The sequence below is a fragment of the Anolis carolinensis genome, chromosome 2 (genome assembly GCF_035594765.1).
Source record: "Anolis carolinensis isolate JA03-04 chromosome 2, rAnoCar3.1.pri, whole genome shotgun sequence".
NCBI lineage: Eukaryota > Metazoa > Chordata > Lepidosauria > Squamata > Dactyloidae > Anolis > Anolis carolinensis.
The window spans coordinates 140,935,704-140,960,508 of record NC_085842.1 but is presented as its reverse complement, the minus strand read 5'-3'; the positions used below and the strand labels follow the sequence as shown (position 1 = coordinate 140,960,508).

Below are 24,805 nucleotides of genomic sequence, written 5' to 3'. Positions count from 1 at the left end.
AAATTTGTGAAATAACCTTTTTTCAAAAAAGAGAAGTTTTTTTTATTCTTGCCTGACTGCTATAAGGTCCTCTGTCTTTGCAGATCAAGTAAAAAAACTGGAAGGTATCTATAAGGATTCTGTGCAGAGATGTGTGTTTGTGTTTTTAATTTGCCTTTGTATATTAACTTAGTAACTAATGCTACTGATTGTTGGTGTAATGTTGTGTCCTTGCCAAAGCATTTAAGCTTCTTTCTATTTGTTTCTCTTCCACCATGCCTGCTCTCTGTCTCCTTCTTTTCCTTCTTCTCTTCCTCATCCTCTCGCTCCTTCTTTTTTGTGCTGTCAGTGCTTCTTTGAATTACACAGCCCTGTCATCACTCAGCAGGTATAAATTGGGAATAGGATATTCCTATTCCTGTTAAATGGCAGTATAAAGACACAGTACATTAAAAGTTTGCTGTTATCTTCGGGGCTCTTGCTCAACTGTTTCTTGATATGTTTTCTTAAACTCCTTCACAGTGTTTGTTTCATGCTTCTAACAGGAAGTTAAATATTGATTTTCTGCATACTTGAGCAGAAGTAAATTTATGCAGGAGATCTGGTTTGGGAGTAGTATTTCATTAAGTCAAAAACTTGTGTGATTTAGCAATTTTATTTAAAGTGCTCCTTCAAATATTTGTTGACTTTATGTTTAAAGGAAATAGCAATAATCAAAATCACATTGGATTGACTTTTGTTTGTTTTTCTGCAAAAAAGTGTATGAAAGGCACATGTAAAAGAAACATCTTCAGTGGTTATTTTTAAGGAGCAAGCGAGCAGTGTTTAGCTTTCCTCACTGCTGCCATATTTAGTTGGACAGTAGAAGCCAGGAATCTTTCTATTCATAAATCTGATTTTTTCCTCAAAATTCTTCATACTGAGAAAGAAAAGAGTGAGCATGAAAAAGTCCAATTTGCCAAATTCTGGTTGTATAAGTGTGGTGAAATACTGGAGCACATGCAACTCGCAAATGCCTTTTTGTGGCTTGTGAAGTCCAGTGCCTTTGGATAGCAAATATGTTCAAAAGAAGCCACCATCAAAATGTCAAAGCTTGAAAATACTGGGAAAGGGATACAGAAGTTTGTGGGAGTCTCATGTTCCCTGCTCTTCCTCCTCCCCAAATTGTGACATGGCTATAACAAAATCCACAACTTTTTATCATCTCCTGAATTCCTGGTTGCCAATGCCTTTCAGGATAGCTGTTAATTCCTTCTTCATTTTGCTGGGAATGTGCAGAAATGAATTGAAACTGAAGAGTGAGAGAGAAAGAGTCCACTCTGTTTTTTTAAATTTTGTATGGTTTTTAAAAACAATGGCCCCTGTAAATTCCACGCATACACTGCCCATTTCCTTTTGCAACCACAGGGAAAGGAAGGGTGAAATTTAATAGAGGTTTTTGAACTATGAAATGGAGCATTAGATTCCAGTTTTAATGACACACAAACAACACACTTTTCCCGAAACACACACACATCCATTCACGGTGTGTTTTACGCACATAGTTCGTTGGTCAGCAGAGAAGAAGCAAATAGGATCAGTATAACAATGGAGTTAGTGACATTACTTTGAGAAGCTGCTTCAGTGCTCTGTGGAAGAGCATGATCACCCAACAAGCAGCTAAATACCACAGAATGCAGCTGATAGGAAGAGCCACCTTCCTTCAGTAACTGTCTTCTTTAATCAAGTAAGTGATATAATATTAAATGACTATTTATTTACTATTAGTCACCAAAGAAAAATGTATATAAATGTAGTATGAGTGCAGAGCCAGAATGATGTAGTGGTTGGAGCATTGGACTATAACTCTGAACACCAGGGGTTGATTCCCAGTTCTGCTATGGGAACCCAGTATGTTATGGCTAACCTTGGGCAAGTCACACATTCTCAGCCTCAGATAATGCCTTTGGGTCACCCTAAGTCAGAAACTTATTATGTATTATGTTCTTCTCAAGTCCTCAGTTTAAAAAAAATATGTAGCCCATTGGCATTTTTAAAGTCCCCAATGAAGCTCTGAGACTCACTATTGCAATCCAATACAGTGTAGTCTAAGGGTCGCCAAACTTCTTGATCCCCTTCATCACATTTGGCACTAGAAAAAAGTATTGTGAGTTTGATTGCAAAATGTCTGGTATAAGTGCATGACTTGTCAGAAATGTTAGGAGCCCTTTTTTCAGTCTTACAGCTGCAGAGAGAACACAGGGAGGCAGGGGGGAGAAAAATGGAAAAACTGGCAATTTGACACAAACTGAAGCAAAATAATATGGATTAATGAACTCGTAGTTTGTAGAGTTTTGATCCAAAAGTTCAAAATGTCACAGTGTCACTGCCTTCTGAGTGAAGTGGCAAACCTCTCTCTTTATGTTGGATACGTTTCAGCTCAGCTGTACTTACTGAGCTCCCTATCTTTTTAGCAACACACATCAAATTCAAGTGCTGGGAGCACTCAGAATAGATTTAATCACAGAAAGGATTAACATTCTGAATCGTTCTTTTTTTTTGGGGGGGGGGGGTTGTTGGTATCCACAAAGTCAGTTTTTATTGCAAGAGTGAGTTATTGTCGTGGCTCAGTCTTAATGCCTTCTATAGAAGTAATGGAAATGTAGGCATAGCATTTTTCATAGGCATCATATTCCACTATAACAGAAGCAATCCAATTTGTTATTTGGATTAGCCATTTTCAGTGTGCAGTTCGAAATTTTAATTCAGATTGATAGGCTCAGTTTGGGTGATCAGATCTAGTTTAATTGGCCAGATACGGACAAGGTTTGATGAAGCAGAATGTATCTCTGAACTCATCTCTCTTCAAAGTGGATGAGCAAGCATGGCAACACATGTTAATCATAGCAGGGTACTTATGAAGTGGGTAACCATGATCATTGCCTTCCAAACAAGCCAAGATTCATAAGCCATATTTAAAATATGGCTTCCCATATCATATAAACCCTAATTTCTGCATTCAGAAAGAATGAAAAGTTCTGCTAACTTCCTATTTGTTGAGCCTGTTTCTCTAATAATATAAAACAAACATTTAAAGGTTTTCTACCTAGTGGGTGAGATGATGAATGTTTTCATACATTTACCAATTCTTGTTTTTTGCATTTTGGACTGGTTTGTAAACATTTCATAATATTCTTTGTTTGAAGAATTCTTTTTAGCACAAATCCATTTTATTATCATATGATATAGTTTCCCCACATAAATGCTGTAATTTTGTCCCCCAAAACCCCCAATGACTTTGTTTTGAAATGAAGAGAGTGTTGAAAAATCTGTAGTGGTTGACTTTTTACAGGGTTTCTTGATATGTAGGAGAATGCTGGAATAGATAGATAGTTGGTATTATTCCTTATGGCCATCATGTTCTTAACCAGGCTATTGTTCTCAAAATAACAAGGATTAAATAGCTTAGGTTCTGCAGGGTGACAACTGGCGACATGTTTATACTGTGGGAGATTTACTAAAACACTTTTGAGTTGTAAAGCATGTGCAATAAGTATGGGGGGTGATGATGAAATCTTGGAATGTGTGCCTTTTTTAGTGGTTGTGTTGGGGTTTTTTTCTTAAAAAGTCTGTTGATATTTACTCTGAGACTTGGTTATTTTGACAGTCTTCAGCTATGTGTTACCAGTAGTTTCACAATTACTCCCTTTCCACAGCCAACCTGGAGAAATACTGCTCAGCGAAGAGAATGGGGATAGTGACCTTTAAGAGAATTTGCAACATCCTCACTGTACTATAATTTCTAGAGTTCTTTATGGGAATGAAAATACTAATAATGTGTGAAAATGATACAAACTTGTAGTGTGGCTAGGTCTCTAGTTTAGGTATAATGAATTTCACTTTCTGAAGATTAAGCAATACTCAGTGTTGTCTTTTGAGCTCTGAGCTACCTTTGAACTGGGGGCTTCATGTATTCTGCTTTGTTTTGAGTTACACTGCCATCTAAAACCTTACCAGCTGGAATGCTTGGACTGAAATCGGTGGGATTAGCCTGTTCTAAATCCCCGTTGCTCCAATTTAACTGGCTTAGGGATTGCACTGCTAGTGTATTTGCCCACAAACATTGAATTGAAAAGAGAGGTGATTAACCTAGCATCTCCTAGTTATGTACCCTTTTAATGCTCTGGACATATCTAAAACTGGCTTCCTTGCATTAGTACATTTCATAGTTTGGAGTGGATCATCCAACATGTTCAGCTCTAATTGGAAATTGGGTGATAAGAAAGCCAGTACTAAGACTAATCTATCACCTCCTGACAGCTGTTCATTATTTTATATTTGTGAAACTTTGGCTGGGTCATTATGCTTGGTGTACAAGAAGCGAAACTTTCTTATCTTTTTGTTATGGAATTACTTTCAGGCAGGGAAAACTGGGTTGCTCAGGACTTTGCATCTGTTTCTACCCCACAAAATTCTTGTTGTATATATAGTATAAGGCTGTTTTTTTAAAAAAAAAAACCTGGGAAAAGAATAAGAGTGTGAAAAAGTTTGCCTTATTAAATATACAAGCAAATCCCTATGTAATGACTTCTTCTCAAGAAAAAATAACCCATTTACTATTAATTTAGGATGTACTGTGCTTCAAAATACTTTATCTCCTAATGTCTGAATTACAAAGATTATTAGTAAAACTAGTGTCCTACTTATAAAAACATCTACCACTAATTTTCCAGCTCTCCCCCAACATCCTGCTTAGTCTTATTATTGAATTCTATAATTATCACAACTGAACCTAATATTTTTTGACAGTAAAATATTATGCTGCAGTGAAAATAGCATGCAGTCATTAGAATCTTCCTGTATTGCATGTTATAATCCATACCATAACAAGAACACGTAACTTGTGCATTGTAGCACCCACCAGTTGGATCAGATGGGCTTCCAAGTAGAGTTTTCTTCATTTTCATCATTGCTAAACTAGTCAGTTACTTCTGGAAGTTTCGGTAATTTAAGTGAAACTTCATTGAAATTTAGAAATGTCAAATAATAGCATAAGAAAAAGTAAGAGCTCAATACTGTTTTACTGCATCATTGCTATTTTGTTATTTTATTACTTCAACAGTATTTGCTGGTTTTGAACTTTATTAAGTTCTTTTGGATTTTTAAACAATTAAAAGCAATGTAAAATAAATAAAAATAAGGAAATAAACTCATGATCCAACAATTATTGTTGCTGAATTCTTGCTGACCCTTCTCTATTTGTAGTTGTAGTAGTGAGACAGTAAGAGAAAGGGTTTGTCAAATCCTTGGACTAGGCACAATCCATGACTAATACATGTTGCTTAGGTCTGATTTCTTTGTAGCTATCTTTTTTTTGGATCCTATTTGAACTCAGAAGCAAAGCAGGGCCAGCTCTGGTTAGTACATGGACAGGACCACCGATGAATACCAGGTGCTGGAAACTGGCAGAACCACCTTAGAGTACTTCATGCCTGAGATAACCCTATTAAATTCATGGGGTCACCATAAGTCAACAAATGCCTTAAACACATATACGTTTCTTTAGTTAGTTCTATAATTTAGTTTCGTGACTAGCAAGAACTTCTTAAAAACAAAGATTCATAAGGCAGCAATTTCAGTGCTAGTTTTGGTTGAGATAATATCTGCCAACTGCTCCAAGGTCTGAAAGTGAAATGATGTAGCAGGTGTGAAATGTCAATAACAATTAACACAAGATGGTTTATGTTTTGTTTGGAAATATAGTTAGTAGGAAATTGAAAGCTTGCTTGGATACCCTACCGGCCCCAAAGATTAGCGGTTTAGGGGAACTGTATGTGTATGTTCTTCAGCCTTTGTAACGTGATCACATTTAGAATTATCACAGCTGCTTAAACAAAAAATATATAAACTGAACTGTTACACTGATCTGTAGGTTGTTTTGTTTATTAACAATGCACCTGGCTTGATATGTCTTTTGAATTCATCCTCCTACCTGTAAGGTCATTTCAGTAGTGCATGGAGAAGAAACGTGCACAGCTACTACTACTCCTACTACTACCACTTCTACTACTCCTACTCCTATTTTGCTGAAAATATTAATTTAAATGCCTGTGTTGAAACTAAATACACCAAATACCTACTTTGACTCCAGTGCCATTATAACTCCAGTACCATTACAACTAGAAATTTGTTAGCAAACAGAAGACACAAGTGTGGCTTTTTCGCATATAGGTCTGTTTGCGGATGGAGTGCAAGATGTGGGTCTATAACATTTTGTGCAACACCCAGAACTCATTCCCCTCTGGCTACTTTGAGGCAGGGGAAGTGGTTGCTGGTTTATTTTATGGATGGGGAAGGGAAAGCGTAGGAAGGCAATTCAACCAATGGCATTCCAAAGGGAAGGGATAGAAAGATGCAGTCTGTGAGAGCAGTGCTATTTCCTATCACTTCTGAGTCAAGATGAGCCAACCAGTTAATTTATGAATATACCTCTTTTCTCTTTCCCCTCTCCACCATAAATAAAGACACCTTCTGGTCTTAACAGGTATGGGGGTTGGGGTCTTGGACAGGATGTAGAGTTAGTGGTAACTGACAAGGCAGAGGGGAGTGTATAGTATCAAGTATAGTTTTAAGTGTCAAATCCGATTTTGGCCTACCCTGAATGATAACATTTAAAATTTAGCTACTGCCAAAGTAATATTTATGTTCATCCCATAAAAACGGAAGGCAAGCAGCAGTCTTTGTGATCAATTAAAATGTTAGCAATACTTACTTTCATTTCTTTCCTTTTTTTGCATCCCTCAAAATTGGTGTTTATATTTCTTCTTTCAGATTATAGGTGGCCAAATTAAGAGAGAGCCTTTGGAGGCAACTGAGCGATACACAAGGTGGATCAATAATCTAACACAGGAGCAACTCCTTACTCAGGTATTGGTCATGTATCTTCAACTTATGCCAATTGAACATTTGCCTTGCTTACTTGGAAACTGGAATCAGGGTTATACAAACCAATTTTTGGAGATACTTTTCAGGGGTGTAGTGATCAGAGTATGTGATGTTCTAGGGGTACATTCAATGTGGGTCATTATGAAGAGTGACAGAATATAAATTGGAAAGAGGAAGAGAAGATGAAAACACAATATTGGCAACATTATCTCCAGCTATAAATTCCACTAGATGGACATTCTGAGCTAATGATTCTACAGTATTTTAATTTTATTTTGTGTTTGGCCTAACCTGCCTTGTGAGGATAAAATAGAGTCACATACTTTCCTACATGCTACTTTGAGCTCGTATTGGAAAGAAATGAAGGGTTACTAATGTAGTGTTGTTATGCTGTTTTAAAATTTTAAATTGAATATGAATTAATAACATGCATGGAACAAATAAGAAACATGGGTTTAAAAAGACATATAGAAAATATCTACATTATAAGTCAGCATTAGTAACAACATATCAGCAAAAATATTTATTTCTTGAAGTTGTGTTGTATCTGAAATACATGCTTTCAATCTCAAATAAAATGCATGTCAAGGAGTTATACTGGATGACCCTTGTGGTATCTTCTAGCTCCATGCTTCTATGAAGATATATGATGAAGAGAAAAGAGAAAACAATACAGTGATCATCATGTTCATTTGTATCCACTGGGTAATTTAGTTGCTTTTAGATTCATTAGATGCCTTATGAAATAGATTCACGAGGCTTTAAAAGTACTGCAAATCAAAACAGCTATAATTCAATACAATACCAACATTCACATCTATTTTTTTAATCCTAAAATCCAGGACAAAATCTTTTAACTGAATTTTCAGGAAGAAGGTTCCACATAAATAAATTCTTATCTTTTTACATAAATAACCGAATAATCCTGAGATGTTTTTATTTAAATCAAAGCATTGTCTCAGATTGCATGCTTATAAACCAAGGTTACGAAGTCATCTTTGCATCTGTTTTAGGTTCTGCTACTCAATTTGGTTTCTTATCATTTTAAAAAATGTTTCTTCTTTTATACTTGAAATAGAAGAATTTAAACAAATAGAAAACAAATAACACAAGTTAAAAAATAAACCAAATGGAAGATAAGTATTCATTTCATTGAGAGTATGTAAACAGAAGACCTTGCTTACAGCTTGCTGAATTGCTAAGTTATATTAAGCAAGGCACAGACATCTGTCCTTTTATGAAGCCTGTCTTTCTGTCTCTCAAAAACTATATTGTACAGATGATTCAGTTCCACAGTGAGCTGGTGGGTTTTCCCCCATCATCTATGACTGAAGAAATATTTCAAAGAGAATGATAGCAGCCAGGACAATCGTTCACAAGCATTGCCTCAATCTAAGCAACATGTTTCTCTTGAAACAAGAAAATATTTCACAGCACTACATAAAGAAGAAGTCTTCACATAATCTTAGTACTTACTCACAATTGCCACATATATTTTCTTATATAATTTTGAGAATAAATAATTGACAATAAATAATATTTGATAAAAATACTGACCTCCAAAACCTGGATTGACTTATACAATCTTTTGATTTATAATGGAATAGTTCAGTAGTTTCTTTTTTCTTTTGCAATGAACTGATTATCACTACTTGCCATCCCATCATCTTACTAGGGTTTGGTATTAGCAAAATATTCTGAAATAGAAAGAGCCAAATGAACGACTATTTGCATCTTCGTTGCTAAAGTTCTCATGAGCAAGGAATGGTTTAATAGTGATCATTTGTTGAGCATTATTTTTATGCTATGCATTGCAAGGGAATATTTTATTTCATAAACAATAACCAGTTTTTCATAAGTGTTATTCAAAGGTATTTAAATTCAGAATGGCTCATTTCAGTTCTTGTTGTTAGATTTGGATTTATTCTTTCACTGGAATATACATACTGTACTTAGCAATTTTGATTTTTTAAGGATTGAGCATGAACTATCTATACTTTTGAAATAGAAAATTTGTGTAACAATTGTTTTCTGGGAATATGTTTATTAAAAAAAATCAAAAGAATGGAATTATTGGCATATAGGTTAATCAAGTGTGTTCTTTTTATCTGTTAATTTGTCCAAATCAATTTGGGATGGAGCCCACTAGCATGAATAAAAGGGGATATGGAGCCATTCCTTCATTATGCTTTTTGATGGAATAAGTATAGAATTATTAGTATGGATGTTTGAAAGTAGAAATAGAAGTGATTAATCAAAGAAGTAAATTTGCAGCCAGATTCTTGGTTCTGTGAAAGAAAATGCTTGTAGCTGTAGCTATTCAGCCACATCAAAGACCTTAAGAACATTGAGAAATAATAATATGGAGGCAGGATTTGTTTGGTTCTTTTCCCATGATGCACAAGACTTTTTGAGTAATATTAGTGATGTTTTTTTAGGGACCAATCCAGATTAATCAAAAGCTATACAGTTGTCAGGACCCAGGCTACAGAGCACCAATAACCATGCGCAGAGACCAGATTCTATCTAATATCTTTATTAAAGAAATATATAAAGTCAATAAAAACAAGTGAAGAATATAGTTCAGAAGCAGACCTTTCAGATGAGGTCAAATATAGTCCAGAAATGTATTGTCCAACATAAGATATTAGAGTTCAAAGTTATAATCCATTAACCGAAACACACACCTTGCCAAGCAAAGTGAGGGGAAATGACAGGGTCCTTAAGGTCCAAAGTAGCTTGACAACAAGGCTGGAAAATAGACTTGATTCTTGGCTAGATCAAAACTTGAAACGAGGCAAACATGAAACATGAACTGAGTCCAAAGAAGTCCGTGAAACAAGGCAAGGCTGGAAACTTGATCCGTGAAACAAGGCAAGGCTGGAAACTTGATCCGTGAAACAAGGCAAGACTTGAAACTAGATCCGGGAAGCAGGGAACAAGGAATACGAAGTCCACACACGATCTCTCTCACAAGCTGATCAAATTGACTCCACAAGGTTCCTCTTGCGGCAAAACCCCTATATAGGTTCTTGTTTTCCCGCCAACAGAACACTTTCCCTGGAGAACAAGAAGCGAAACCCAACTCTGTCCAGATGCATGACTCCTTAGAATTTCCCAAGGGAAGCAGACCTAATCTGCTAGTTGTTTGGCTGCGATTCTGAGGCTCCGGCGATTAGCCTCCCTGACTCCTCTATCTCTATTATAATTGTCCTTTCGGGAAAACGGGGGAGAATTCTGCCCAAGGCTTGTTTGGCAAACTTCTGGAGGGCAAACATCCTCCAGGTGCAGAGGCTCCGATTCTGGCTGAACCGGTGGAAATCCCATGTTTTCCTCCTCGTCTGCCACAATAGTACTAGGAACGGGACTACAAGGCCCATGAGACATCACAACAGTCTACTATCAAATGATTTATCTGTGATGCTAATTTTGAAGTGATATTACAAGTATATTTATTTATTTATTTATTTACAGCATTTATATTCCGCCCTTCTCACCCCGAAGGGGACTCAGGGCGGATCACATTACACATATAGGCAAACATTCAATGCCTTTTAACATAGAACAAAGACAAGACAAACATGGCTCCAAGCGGGCCTCGAACTCATGACCTCCTGGCCAGAGTGATTCATTGCAGTGATTCATTGCAGCTGCTCTCCAGCCTGCGCCACAGCCCGAGCCAAGGCAAGGAGAAGGTGTGGTGGCAAAGTGGCAGACAGCAAAGATTGAAGCAAGATGCTTCTTCACACAGGCAAAAATGGCTTTGGTGCTTGTTGCTTGAAGGACTCTAGTGTTAAGTACCTCACCTTGGAATCGCCAACAAAGTAGTCTTTTAGTCTAAGGTCGGCCAGTTCGTCGTAAGTAACAACACACTTCAAGCAATAAGCAACAAAGAAGCCACATAACAGGCCTGATTCAGTCCAATTACTGAACCTCCATAGAAAGAAACAATGTTCCCAAATCCAATGCCAATGGCATGAATCAGTCAAAAGTTCTAACAGTGTCCATGGGTCTCTAGAGCAAAAGGTCCAAAAGCAATCAGATATCACATTGCAACTTCTTAAATGCTGCTTTCACATCTGATCCCAATTGCTGGCCATCCTCTCAGCAATTCTGGCTGAATGCCTTAGCTGAGATTTTTCCCTTCTACCTTCTGCAAAGGAAGGCACTATTAAGTCTTCCTCAGGCTGCTCCACAGAAGCTTCTTGTGTTTGGCCAGCAGGCTAGGTAGTTATTGCTTTGGGATGTTTGAGGGAGTTGCTGTTCCTGGCTAAGCTGTAATTCAACAGTCAAACCTTGATCCACATCTAGTTTATTTCCTTTCCCTGGAGAAAATTGCCATTTTGTATTTTTATCTACACCATTCTTCTCAAAGGTTACTTCCCAATTTTAGGAGAGGTAGCAGATCTTCTTATGGAACTGTCAAACATCTAATATAGGATTTCTGCAGTTTGAGGTTAGGCCAACTTTGTGGGATTTGTTATAGCCATAGAACCTCATCTCAAGTGGGAATCTTCTGTCTTCAAAACATATGTAATAGCCCCAAGTCTTCTTCTCTGTTGTTGTATTTTTGGAGCAATATTTTGAAGGATAAAGATTTTCACATTTTCATATTGTAGATTAAGATGTGCATTTAGAGTTTTGAAAATTTGCATTTGGGTGGAGAAATCAATGCATCTTTATTTAGCTGCCTAGTTCCCCTTTCTGGGTGTAAAAGCTTGAAGCTTATATATTTTTTTCAGTGTCATGTCACAGCTTGATCTTTTGGACAATCCTCTGGTTACTTTGTTCCTATTTAGTTATCAGAATATTAAGGGATCCAATTTGCTTTTTCCCTTTATTATGTAATTATGGAAGTTTTGGTGTAAAACATAGCTTGGTGATTGGCACTGCCCTGCCCAGCATATCTGTTTGAATATACTGTATTTGTGTTTGTTGCTGGGGATCAGTGGCTAAGATTTCTAATGTTTCATCATGATATTGATTATGCTATGGTTTCTAGCAGCTTTTTTAAAAAGAACCCATAACATCAAAGGAATATTGGAGCACTTTTAAGAGAAAGAGGTTGCTAACATAAGTTTTTGTAGACATTGGTAGCATAAGCTAATGCTATCAGCCTTTTTTCGGTTCATCCCAATATCCTTATGCTGTGTCTTTTAATTCTCACAGAAAGCAAGTTAAACTTGTATTTGTGCGTACATGAAGGTGTGTACGCATACCTCCATATAATAAAAATGAAAATAATATATTTGCAAGATTAGGTCGTGGTTGGGAAATAGTAAAGTACCACATTTTATACATGTGATGTCTCAGTAATTCTGGCATTTTCTGAACAGACTGAAGTAATTTTATGTTATTTTTAGTTTTTCCCAGCAATCTCTTGAAAGGCACAAAAGTTTTACTGTTTTGTGTGTATTTTATGTTTGTTTCAGTTGTTCATTTCATTGAATCCACTATGTGTTTTATATTTATATATATTGTAATATCTGAAGAAGTAAATCTTTGACAAGTTATGCTGCCTAGAGAAATAATGTTATATGAATTACTTTATTTACTCACTAATACATACCTCTGAAGTATTTAAGTTTTAAAATTCAGGGCATCGTATCTGAATGGGATGAGTTTGTGTGATTTGAAACTGATGTATTTAGCTAAACAACTGATTATTTCATTAAGCATGTTGCTATTAGTGATCAAAAAGTAACTTTAGCAAAAACAAGTACAAATTACAGAATAAATCCTTCCTGTTTGAAGGAAAACAATGAATATGATGAGGAATCTGATGGCTGGTTACTGAAAGATCAGCGCAGCATTCCTTCAGAAACATATATTCTAGCTTAGATTTTGTAGATTTTGTGGTATTATGGCAGGAAGACATTTGTTTCTAATTTTCTTGAATTTAAGCTTCTGAGGAGAAGAATGTATCTGTGCTAGTTTCATATTGTAGAAATTCAGTTTCATTTCCTTATTGCTTTACTCTTATTTGGCATATGTGCCGGATGATAAATATAATGCAAAGAGAAATCATTATAATACTTTCAAACTATATGTGGCAAAATAATTTAAAGGTGCATATACAGATTATCACTTGAATGAAATATGAAACGAAACAGAATATGTTCTACTTATATTACAACAGTAACATGTGCAATTGGTAAAAGGCTAGCATAAGTCATCAGCCTGAGTGTATACCTGAGTGATCCTAAATTTACTCTGATGTCAGATTATTAATTGAAGTTAAACAAAGTTTCAGAAATGGATATCTGTGGAATATCTCACATAGCCATTTTGGAAAGTTCTGATTTTCCTCTGGAAAATGTATTATAAAGCCAACTTGCTGCTAGAATACCGTATCTAAAAAGGTAGCGTAATAATCTGATGGAAATGAATATGTAAAGGACATTCACCTGATCTATACTATGGATTTCTTTTGTGAGATGAATGAATTTGAGCTTGTACATAAGTGATAGGAATGAGGATTTCTGTACATGACAACACTGTGTAAAGCTCTCTCCAAGCTTATCGAGGTTTTTTTTTTAGTAGTTTCAGTGCACGGAAATGGTTTCATTGATTGGGGGCTTCTATCATTTCGACAGAGGGAGGGAGGGATGCTGTATGAATTCATTTTTCTTTCTACTATGTTATGAGTCAAATAAAATATAATGGTGTCATGATTAGTGTGTTGGACTTGGATTTTGAAAATCTAACTTCAAATCTCTAATGAATCTTGAAATTCATTTTGGTGGCCATGGTCTAGCCACTCCACCTGATTCTGACCTGTCTTGTAAGGTTGTTGCATGGAGACATGCATGCCTCATTGGAGGAAAGGTGTATACTGTATAAATACAAGCGGTCTCCAGAAAATTTAGACACTTTTAAAAACTGTATTTATTAAGAATTTCAAAACAGGTTACATTGCTTTTCTACATAGTTCTTTGCAATGCATTTCCCCCAGTGTCAAATCAACTTGTTAATGTTATCGGCAAAAAAATGTTTTTGGTTGAGCGCGTAGCCACTGATGCACCACTGCTTTCACCTTCTTCATAATAATGGGCCAAGTGTCGGGAATGAACGTCTAAGCGCTTGTGTTTATGCTCCTCTGTCAGTAGCTTAGGCACCCACCTGGCACACTACTGAATTTAAGGCTGTTATAGATCAGGCAGGTCCAGCACTTATATTCAGCATTCCTGCAATCTCTTTGACTGTTAGTCCAGTTTTCACATTTCTTCATTCTTCGTGGTCGTAGCTGTAGCTGGACATCCAGAGCGCTCTACTTCCGTCACACTAGTACGGCAATTTTTGAACATTTCAATCCACTCATAGACAACTATACAAGCGAGAACTTTATTCCCATACTGAGCACATATGTGGAGATGAATTTGTGCTGTCAGCACCCCTTTTGCTCACAACACACCTATAGCAGAAAGCTTTTATTTGGCATAGCAACTGGGTTTAAATTATAGGTTAAAGAGAATGTTATGCTCTAAATGTATTCAGGATGTTACCTGTGTGTTGAAACACTTGAAATGAGCACTACAGCACATATTGCTTCAGAAGATTGTCCTTTAAATTTAGAGAGGTCATTCCAAATGTGACAAGAAGTGTTTTTAATTTCACAAATTACTTCAAGTGCATGGGATAAGATACATAGTTTGTGACCTTTTTGAAAATCAAGCCTGCAGAGCAAAGCCTTTAAATACCTTACGATGAATATGTGACCTATATCCAGTTTTTGATTTCTTTGCAAGGTACGTGTTTTGTGATAATTGCAGCAGTGCTTATCAGACACTATCCTAAAAGTGCAGTCCCTGCAGATGCACCATGGTTTGAGAAGTGGCATAAGCAAAAGGGAAGGGAGGTAGGGCACACACGGGTTCTGTGGTTAGCACAATGTTAACCAGGCCCTAGGCCAAGAGGAAATGCAAGTGGTTGCAAGGCATTTGGTATGTGAAGGAGGAGGAAGTGGTCTGCATCAATGTGCTGGGGAACTGTTGGGAGAGTTCTGCCTTCTCCAAGGATGAGCTGGCTTCTGTGATGTGGGTTAGCATAACCTTTTGCACCAGCTCTTGCAGAGGAAAATCCAGTCTTCACACCTCAAAATATCGTGTGGCAGCTGAAATTGTTAAGCACAACAGTGTGAAATGAAATGCCACATATGACTTGCTTCTGCCTTTTAAAAAAAAGGCTCTGTTGAAATAGAAACTCTTCAAAATGCTCTACAGTTTTTTATGTAAGGGAAATTTTCTACAATTTTCCATATTAGCTCACATTTAAATTATTTCACAGATAGGGCATGCACCTGTTATCAGAAGGAAAATATGCTTGTTAAAACATTTTCAAAACCTCCAGAACAGTTAAGTTAAAGAACATGCTCTTCCTGTCAGTGGCAGCTTGATGCAGTTACTTGTGGTTGCTTTGAGATGTCACAAGTTCAAAAACATTACAGAACTAAATCGTATTACTTCATGGCCATCCTCCACTGAGGATTAATTCTTTGGGTTTTTTGTTTCTCTGAAAAGGAGATTGTGTGTGGAAATATAAGATAAAGGTAAAGGTTTCTCCTTGACATTAAGCCTAGTTGACTCTGACTCTGTGGGGTGGTGCTCATCTCCATTTCTAAGCTGAAGATCCGGCATTGTCCATAGACGTCTCCTGGGTCATGTGGCCGGCATGACTGCATGGAGCACCATTACATTCCTACCGAAGCGTTAACCTATTGATCTACTCACATTTGCATCTTTTCAAACTGCTAAGTTTGCAGAAGCTGGGGCTAACAATAGGAGCTCACCCCATCTTGTGGATTCGAACCACCTACCGTCCAGTCAGCAAGTTCTGCAGCTTAACGGTGAAAATACAGATATACAAACATGAGTGTATTTTCTTGCCTACTCTCTCTTTCCCTCCTACATATACCTCCTCACTTTACCTTATTTTTTGTAATGCTTTTTGATTTGTTACTGAATAAGATTGCTGCCTGATTTTTAGATATGCTGTATATTGTAGGGGTTACCTCAGGACTGTATGATGCAGCATGGCATTTAAATGCATTATTCTAGAATGGTCTTCAATCTCCACAGATGTAAAACTGTAGGTTCCATCAGCCACCATAAAATGGAATTATGGAAGGTGTCGCCCACATACCTACAAAGCACCTTCTCTGCATCAAGTTCGTTATTGTTGTGTGCCATGTTGGTGGAACATGGTGGACAGAAAGGAAAGGCACAATGAATGACAAACTGAATTGAAAAACTTGTAAGACGGGACCCCATTCTTGGGACAATCTTGACCAATCCACTAGTTTCCAAACATATTGGACTTCCAGCAAATACTATTCCATGTAGTTCAAAAAATAGGTTGGAGGAAGCCATTGTCTGAAGGAGCCAGTAATAAAATGTCCTCTTCTTAGGTGAATAGTGACAACATCCATACCATCATCTGTAAGATTGGTCAATGAACCAAGAGAATGGTCTCGCCTAACACTAACATTTGAAACCATGTGTTAATTAGCAATAATTATGAGTTAAATAATTATCTACAGTTAGTATTTCTCAAATTATTTTTCCATTGCCCAACATTAATTTTCAAATCCAATGTTCCAAGGTCAAAACAAGGTTGTGTGTTTTCTTTTAAATGAAGACATGCATACTTAGAATCCTTGTGAATTTACCAGAGATTTAGCAAGATTATCACAAGCATTTCATAATTCAACCTAGATACATGGGTTAGTCCTCATATACAGTACTTCATTATTGGCAACATCTTTTGGGGGAGCTTGAGGAAATAGGTTGAGATGGGGCAGAGAGTTCATAGTTGCTTCCTAGCAGAGATCTGACCTTTTGGACTTCTCTAAAATGTGAGGGTCAGCATCTTCCAAACTTTCCTTTTGAAGCAAGTGTTTGGTATCCAAAAATGTAAATTCTATGTTTGTGTGTGTTTGATGTTTGAAGCGTAATAATTTATGACAGTGGTTTGTTACTCTGTTTTTGTATTTGCATAGGCTGTTCTGAGCCCTTGTGGAAATCATATGAATAGATACAACAAAACAAATCTTTCTCTATGCTTTGTGAAGTCGTTTTAAAGCAAATGCGTGAGGCTTCCTCAGTGTGGTAAGGAGAGCATGAAATGCTTTATTCTGCATATTAAAACCACAAGGCAGGCTTTTTGTTGCTCAAATATATTTCTATCAAATAGAAGTTTGTGGTCTCTGGGCTTTTGTTCTTTGTCGTGTTTGGTCCTGGTCCTTGATGGTGAAATTGTGCAAATATTGAGTTCTTCTGGCCCAAATACAAATGAAGGTAAAGAACCTTTTCATTCATGCTTTTGTATCGTTTACATTTCTTCCCACAGGACAGCCACAAAGTCACCACAAATGCAGTGAGTGTAAAGCATGCAAAGGCTACATTCCTACATAAGTGGTTGGTGTCTTCTCTCTCTTGTACTTACAGGAGACTCTCTGAATCTAACAACCCTTAAGGGCCAATAGTCATATAATGCTTTGCCATCTTTATAACATGATTCATATATATCCCAGGAGCTTGTAAGATGTTACCATAACAATAAAAAGTACACTGTACCAGGTTTTAAAACTTCATTATTGGGATTTTCACAAGGTTAGTTGTATTCATGGGTTTCAACAAAAGTAGTATTCTTCAGGGTCTTGCAAGATTAGCCATTTTTAAACATAGCATGGAAGTCTGGAAGTAGAGTCCATAGTTACGATGTAGTAGATTCTACTGAATCATGAAATAAAGATTAGTTAGTCTTTAATGTGCTACATAGTTTTTTGTTCCAATTGAAAGTGTTTGCCTAGAAAAATCACTTTGAACAAACTGTTTGGAAATGTAAACAGATCATGGCTTAATGGCTATTGTGAATAGGATAGAAACTTGTTTTTTTCATTTAAAGAATTCTGTTTCTTAATGGAAATATTTTAGATATTAATTTAGCATGTAGCATAATCATATTTTTCGTTGAGTCTAGAACCCCAGGTTTCTGTGGTGGCTAAGGGAGCTTTTGCACAATTAAAACTTGTGAGCCAGTTGCACCCATACCTTGGGAAGCCTGACATGGCCATGGTGGTCCAAGCTCTTTAGTACATCCTGAATAGACTACTGCAATGTGCTCTACGTGGGGTTGCCTTTGAAGATTGCTTAGAAGCTCCAGCTGGTTCAATGGGCGGCAGCCAGGCTGCTCACCGGCGTGGCATACAGGGAGCACACAACTCCCTTGTTATGCCAGCTGCACTGGTTGGTGGTCTGCTACTGAGCACAATTCAAAGTACTAGCTTTAGCCTATAAAGCCCTAAACGGTTCCGGCCCAGTTTACCTGTCAGAACGTATCTCCCCCTATGAGCTACTTAGGAGATTACGATCATCTGGAGAGGCCCTACTCTCGGTCCCGTCTGCTTCACAAATGCAGCTGGTGGGGATGAGAGGCAGGCCCTTCTCAGTGGTGGCCCCTCGTCTGTGGAACTCCCTCCCCAGCAACATTAGATCAGCCCCCTCCCTTCTAGCCTTCAGAAGGAAAGTAAAAACTTGGCTCTGGGATCAGCTTTGTACAGTACAATAATAGACTTGGAATTATGAATAATTGACGATAGAACGGCCTTGGACTATGATTTTCAGATGCTGTGATTTTAATCTATATATATAAAAGGGTAATGAAATTTCGGCCTAGGACAAAACAACAAAACTACACATCCCAGAAACACTAAACTTGGCAGCACAACCCCTCATCCATGCCTCTACGTTCATACAACAAAAAGAAAAGAAAAATAAAGCCCTAATTAGAGCGAGAGGAATAATTGTTTTTATCCAATTGCTGCCAGTTAGAAGGCTAAGCTCCGCCCACTTGGTCTCCTAGCAACCCACTCAGCCCAGGGGACAGGCAGAGTTAGGCCTCACTTAGGCCTCTTCCACACTGCCTATAAAATACAGATTATCAGATTTGAACTGGATTATATGGCAGTGTAGACTCAAGGCCCTTCCACACAGCTATATAACCCAATTATAATCTTATCTGCTTTGAACTGGATTATCTGGACTCCACACTGCCATATAATCCACTTCAGTGTGCATTTTATACAGCTGTGTAGAAGGGGCCTCATATAATCCAGTTCTAAGCAGATAATATAAGAATATAAATATAATATGTAATAATTACTGTGGTATAATAATACAGAACAATATAATCTCTAAAATCAGGACAGTAAATAAAGAGCAACACTCTGAAAGTATAAGCCACAGCAATGCGTGGCCGGGCAAAGCTAGTATTGAATGTAATGTTCTAAATGTTTAATATGCATTAATTTTAAATGTAATCGATTTTAAGTCTCTGTATGTATTTTAAAGCATCTAATGGTTGACATATGTAAGCCGTCTTGAGTCCCCTTCGGGGTAGAGAAAGGCAGAGTAGAAATAAGGTAAATAAATAAAATAAATAATACCGTATATACTAGAAGATAAGCCGAGTTTTTCATCCCTTATTTATGAGCTGAAAAAGCCTCCCCCGGCTTATAATATGGTCAAGGTCAAGGCCAGCAATGGAGCCTGCAGGCTATTGCTTGCAATATGTGATCTATTTCTCTCTTCTCCCTTATCAGTGTGTTTACTTTTGCAAAGCCTCCCTTGCTCTTAATCAAGGGAATGTTTTGAAAAGAGAGACACCCTTGCAAGTCAGGAAGAAGAAAAATATATATTCATTAATCTTATGAAAGCATTTTCCCCTGAAATATTTGTTAAACTCTCCTACAGATATATAGGCATTAACCCTTTGCAAGCTTTTGCAATCTCTATGTACCTTTATATGTGTATCTATCTATATACATTAATTTTATATATGAATTTTTCCTCATATGTTTTCAGGTCTTTGCAAATCCTTTATACATATAGATCCATGTACCTGTGTATCTGTAGCCATACATATACATTATTTTTATGTATGAATTTACCCTTATATGTTTGCAAGTCTCTGCAAATACATATATAAAGAGAGATGTCTGGATAGATATAAATATATTCTTACCTACCTATATATAGGACTTGGAAATATTACAGCGGGGAAATGAACACACAAATATATATATAGACATGTCTAGATAGATATGAATATATATATATATATATATATATATATATATATATATAGGGCTTGCAAATATTGTAGGGGAAATGCACACACACACACACACACACACACACACACAGAGGGATTTGCAAACGTTTCAGGGGGAAATGCATATGTGAAATTAGTATCTATAATTATAGATCTATATCTAGCTCTGCATTGTTTATATAAGCACTAGCTGTGCCCGGCCACGCGTTGCTGTGGCTTAGTCTGGTGGTGTTGGTCAGTCTACATTAGGTTGTATTTATGCTGTGACCTCCACCTTCTTTATACTCACATTAGTAGTAGTATTTGAAGTCTGTTACCTTCTTCAATTTTTGTGTTGATTGATAATTGCTTGAGATCCCTGTTGTCTTTGGTTTGTTGTTAATTGTAATGTCTGATTCTGCTGAGTGCGGTTTATATTTTTATTGTGGTACAATAGTCCTTTTTTTGTTTTGCCTGTGTAGGTGTTTATTATTATTGTTGTTGTAGTGGTCATGAAGGTTGGATAAGTTAGATGCTACTGAATTGTTTTTTGGAGGCCCAGTGTAGCACTGACTGGCCTCTCAGCCTCAGTGCCTGGCTGTTTCTTGCCTGTGATGGTGTTGATTCTTGTTGTTGTTGTTGTTGTCATTGTTATTATTGTAATTGTTTTTTTGGAGGCCAAGTGTGAATGTAGGGATTGGGGAGGTGGATGAGTTGTGTTGTCAAATGTTGTATTTGTTATAGTCGCAATGCGTTGTTGTGAGTTTTGTGGATCTGGATTGTGGTTTTGTGGTGTGGTTGTGTTGTTACAACTGAGAGGCAAGGCTTTTGTGTTGTGTTGCGAAGTTTTGTATTTCTGGGTCGTTTAGTTGTGTTGTTATAGTCACGATGCATTGTTGTGAGTTTTGTGGGTCTGGATTGTGGTTTTGTGGTGTGGTTGTGTTGTTACAACTGAGAGGCAAGGCTTTTGTGTTGTGTTGTGAAGTTTTGTATTTCTGGGGCGTTTAGTTGTGTGCCAAGTTTTGTATTTCTGGGGCGTTTAGTTGTGTTGTTATAGTCACGATGCGTTGTTGTGAGTTTTGTGGGTCCTGTGTGGTTTTGTGGTGTGGTTGTGTTGTTACAACTGGGAGGCAAGGCTTTTGCATTGTGTTGCCAAGTTTTGTATTTCTGGGGCGTTTAGTTGTGTTGTTATTGCATGATGCGTTGTTGTGAGTTTTGTGGGTCTGGATTGTGGTTTTGTGGTGTGGTTGTGTTGTTGTAACCTGGAGGCAAGCCTTTTGCATTGTGTTGCCAAATTTCGTATTTCTGGGATGTTTAGTTTTGTTGTTATAGTCACTGCGCAAACAACTTTATCATTTTATATATATAGAAGATTGAATGTATGCCTGTTACTATGTTGGAAGCCAGCCTGAGTCCCCATGGGGAGATAGGATGGGATCCAAATGAAGTTTTATTATTATTATTATTATTATTATTATTATTATTATTATTATTATTATTATTAGGTTATTGTTGATACCATATTGTTTTTGTTGCCCCTACTTTTCCACTTATAGAGCTAGTTTATTGCTTTTCTTTGAAATACGGTAAATATTCAAAAACATTTAACCTACTGATGCCTCGATTAATGAAATTTTATTGGTATCTATTTTTATTTTGAATTTACCCATAACTGCTGCATTTTCCACCCTCAGCTTATACTCGAGTCAATAAGTTATCCCAGTTTTTTGTGATAAAATTAGGTGCCTCGGCTTATATACGGGTCGGCTTATACTCGAGTATATACGGTACTTAAACTCTTAATGAAATATGCTGGGAAACAAAGTTATATTATGAATGTAATAAAACATTGAATACCATGGTGTACAACATGTAAATATTAGTTGTACCTGTCACATCATCTGAAATCACTATGCTGGTAGGCATTTTATATAATAATGTCCCAAATTCCTGTAAATGAAGGCAATGCCTCTTTTAACTTTTTGTTTTAAAAGTTAAACACTGACAAGAACAAAAGAGTAGCAGTCAGAAAATTGAGAAGGATGGGAAGGAAATCATTTGGGAGTGGGCAACCTGTACCCTCCACATGGAATACAGTCCTGTAGATGTAACAGCCACTTAGGAACAACAGCATCTTTCTCTGCACAGCCATTGTGGTATCAGGTGTAAGTAAACCAATCCTTCCCTACTCATGTTTCATGTATGAAAATTCTAAGCTGGAAAGTTGTACTGTGTTTCAAATTTCAAAAGTGTCCAACTGTTTGTTGGGCATTTCATTACATTAGAAATAATGCATTATGGCCAGTTTCAAACTCACTTGGCCTCTTGAGCAAAGCTGGGTCTTCTATCTTTGTTTTGTTAGTGTGAACAAAACAGAACTCTAATTGATGTCTGCCTTGGATTACATAGTCATTGCAAACACAAACACACGGTTTGGAATGGGTAGGAAGAGCTTTTAGTTATAAAATTATTCATAGATCTGCCCAGCAGATGTTGGCAATTGCAGAAGGGAACAGAGGCCATTCTGTGGTCAGCCAGTATGCTCCGTTTCACGTGGGCAGATCAATGGCTCAAGGCGGCAACGATTTCCTTTTAGCACACTGAGGAACAGTGGGAGCAGCTTGTGTGGGCAATAGCCCAGTTAACCAATACAAAGTCACTGTTGTAATTCCCCCTTTTTGTTGTTTTTAGTATGTAAGAAGGGACTATAGCTAAAGTTCACTGTCCACTAGTTGTTTTATGTTTTTTTTTCTAAATGGTGATTCTTTAGCACATATATTCTGCATTTTGAAGATCCATGTTCTTATTTAAGAGAGAATAATTCTCTTAGGACTGTTAAATTATTGGCTCTTGGAGGCCTGTGTACCCAGGTTTGAGCAACACCAAATGTTAGAAGACTTGCATGCCATCCCCTATATATTTGCTAGGATGCATAGGTAATATACAGTGTTGAACTGGAAAAGTGTGTTTACATGCTAAAGGTGACATGATGTAGGTGTGAAGATTGGAATTGTTCCGTAAACTTGATCCCTTGATTGGCTGAAGAACTGGTAAGCAAACATAGAGTTAGTGTATAATTATAGAAACAGAAGCATGTGCTAAGATACATTTTAACAACATCCCACAACTTAAGATATAGAGAGATATTTTGGTATTTACTTAAGCTTCCTAATATATACCAAGCCTTCGTTATCTGGATCCTTGTCAAATTGGTTGTGCTTCTGTGGTCTGTAAGCCTGTGATGCCATTTTGAGCTTTCCATTTCTTGATGCTGCATTAAGAGCTGCAAAATAGGGACAGCATACCTCCTCCAAGCCAATAGTCTTATTTGGTTTTTCGCCTTTATGACTTTGATTATAGCAATATTGGTATTATTTTAGCAGCATATTGTAACTTGATAAATGTATGTCTTCCCACTTAAATTTTGAGATATTTATGTTTAATAAATACTGATATGGAGATTAAACATCTTGGCCAAGTATATAAAGAAATTAGTTACCAGAATGGGAATCAAATTTCCCCACTATCTAGTGTTCTATTGAATGTGGCAGATATAAGTCAATTGACAAGCTGATTTAATGCAACACACTGCCTTTCCATCTAGCAATGTGTTTCATGAATCATTGTCATGAAACTGTAATATCATATGAAGCATCAAAATAAACCACATGAACACTAGAAAATTCCAATATGAAGGCTAAGAGGTTATTGTGGGAGCAGTAAAAGCAGTTCTAAAATTTTAGGCTAGTCCAAATTATGACTGTATTCATAATTCTAATATTTTTCTTAATGACTTAATGACCTTCAAATAGTATGTGGCTTAATGTGATCTAATAAACTGGGGAACAGTGGAACCCTGGCTTGTTTGTAGGAGCACTGTGTCTGGCTCTTTCCATTTGCAGTGGGGATTGTATGCAGAGCCGGTCCAACAATGAGGCGAATTAAGCGGTCGCTTCGGGCGCAGTTGAGACTGCTTTTTCTGTTGATTTGTTGTAAAACATGATGTTTTGGTGCTTAATTTGTAAAATCTTAATGTAATTTGATATTTAATAGGCTTTTCCTTAATCTCTCCTTATTATCCAACATTTTCGCTTTTATTTTTCAGTAATTGGTTTGGGCGGGGGCGCCAAAATTCTGTTCGCCTACACTTGAAAAATACCTAGGGCCGGCTCTGCATCCAGGTGATTCAAAACAAACATTATAATACAGAAATTAAATAGAATGAAATGTTAATGACCTTTCCAAACCAGGGCTTAAAAGGGCTTTTCAAGTTCTCTTTGGAATTTGCTTCTTTAGCCAGAACTGTAAAGTCATCATGAAATCTAGACTATTTTTCTTCGGCCTCCACCCCTTTTCAAAGTGCTTAGCTGACACTGTGTCTCACTGGCAGAGGACATGTTGTGCTATTTTGCCTGGATAAAGACCAATAATTTCTAAAGTGTGGAAAACAGCTCTACATTAGGGGTTAGATCAAAGTATTTCCAAAAATATCACAAGCAAACCTTTCTTCTTTGATATGTTTTTGCCCATAAAGTCTTGGTGTGCACAATTTTTCTTGGTATTTGAAAAATTCTTTTAAATGACCCCTGCTAAATTTTTGGATAGTATTTATGACAGATTGGCAAATTGGTAAGGGGGGAATTTTTATGTCAGCACGAATTTGAGGGCAGATTTATGTTTTAAAACTGATTTATGACTTCTCAGCAACACCAAGAGCCTTGTATCCTTTCCCTGGAAATGTTCCCTGGAAATGCTTTGGAGTGTAATGCATGTGCTAAGTCATAATCTTGTGAGTTTCTTTTCTTTCTGA

General features: G+C 37.0%; 1 protein-coding gene across 1 annotated transcript in view; it reads left to right on the top strand.

Moving 5' to 3' along the window:
• The window catches only part of b3gntl1 (UDP-GlcNAc:betaGal beta-1,3-N-acetylglucosaminyltransferase like 1), a 233,686-nt gene that overhangs the window by 38,931 nt on the left and 169,950 nt on the right, over positions 1–24,805 (top strand). The window contains exon 6 of the mRNA XM_062969378.1: positions 6,790–6,885. Coding sequence (XP_062825448.1) covers positions 6,790–6,885 — 96 coding nt within the window. The remainder of the gene's footprint in view (positions 1–6,789; positions 6,886–24,805) is intronic.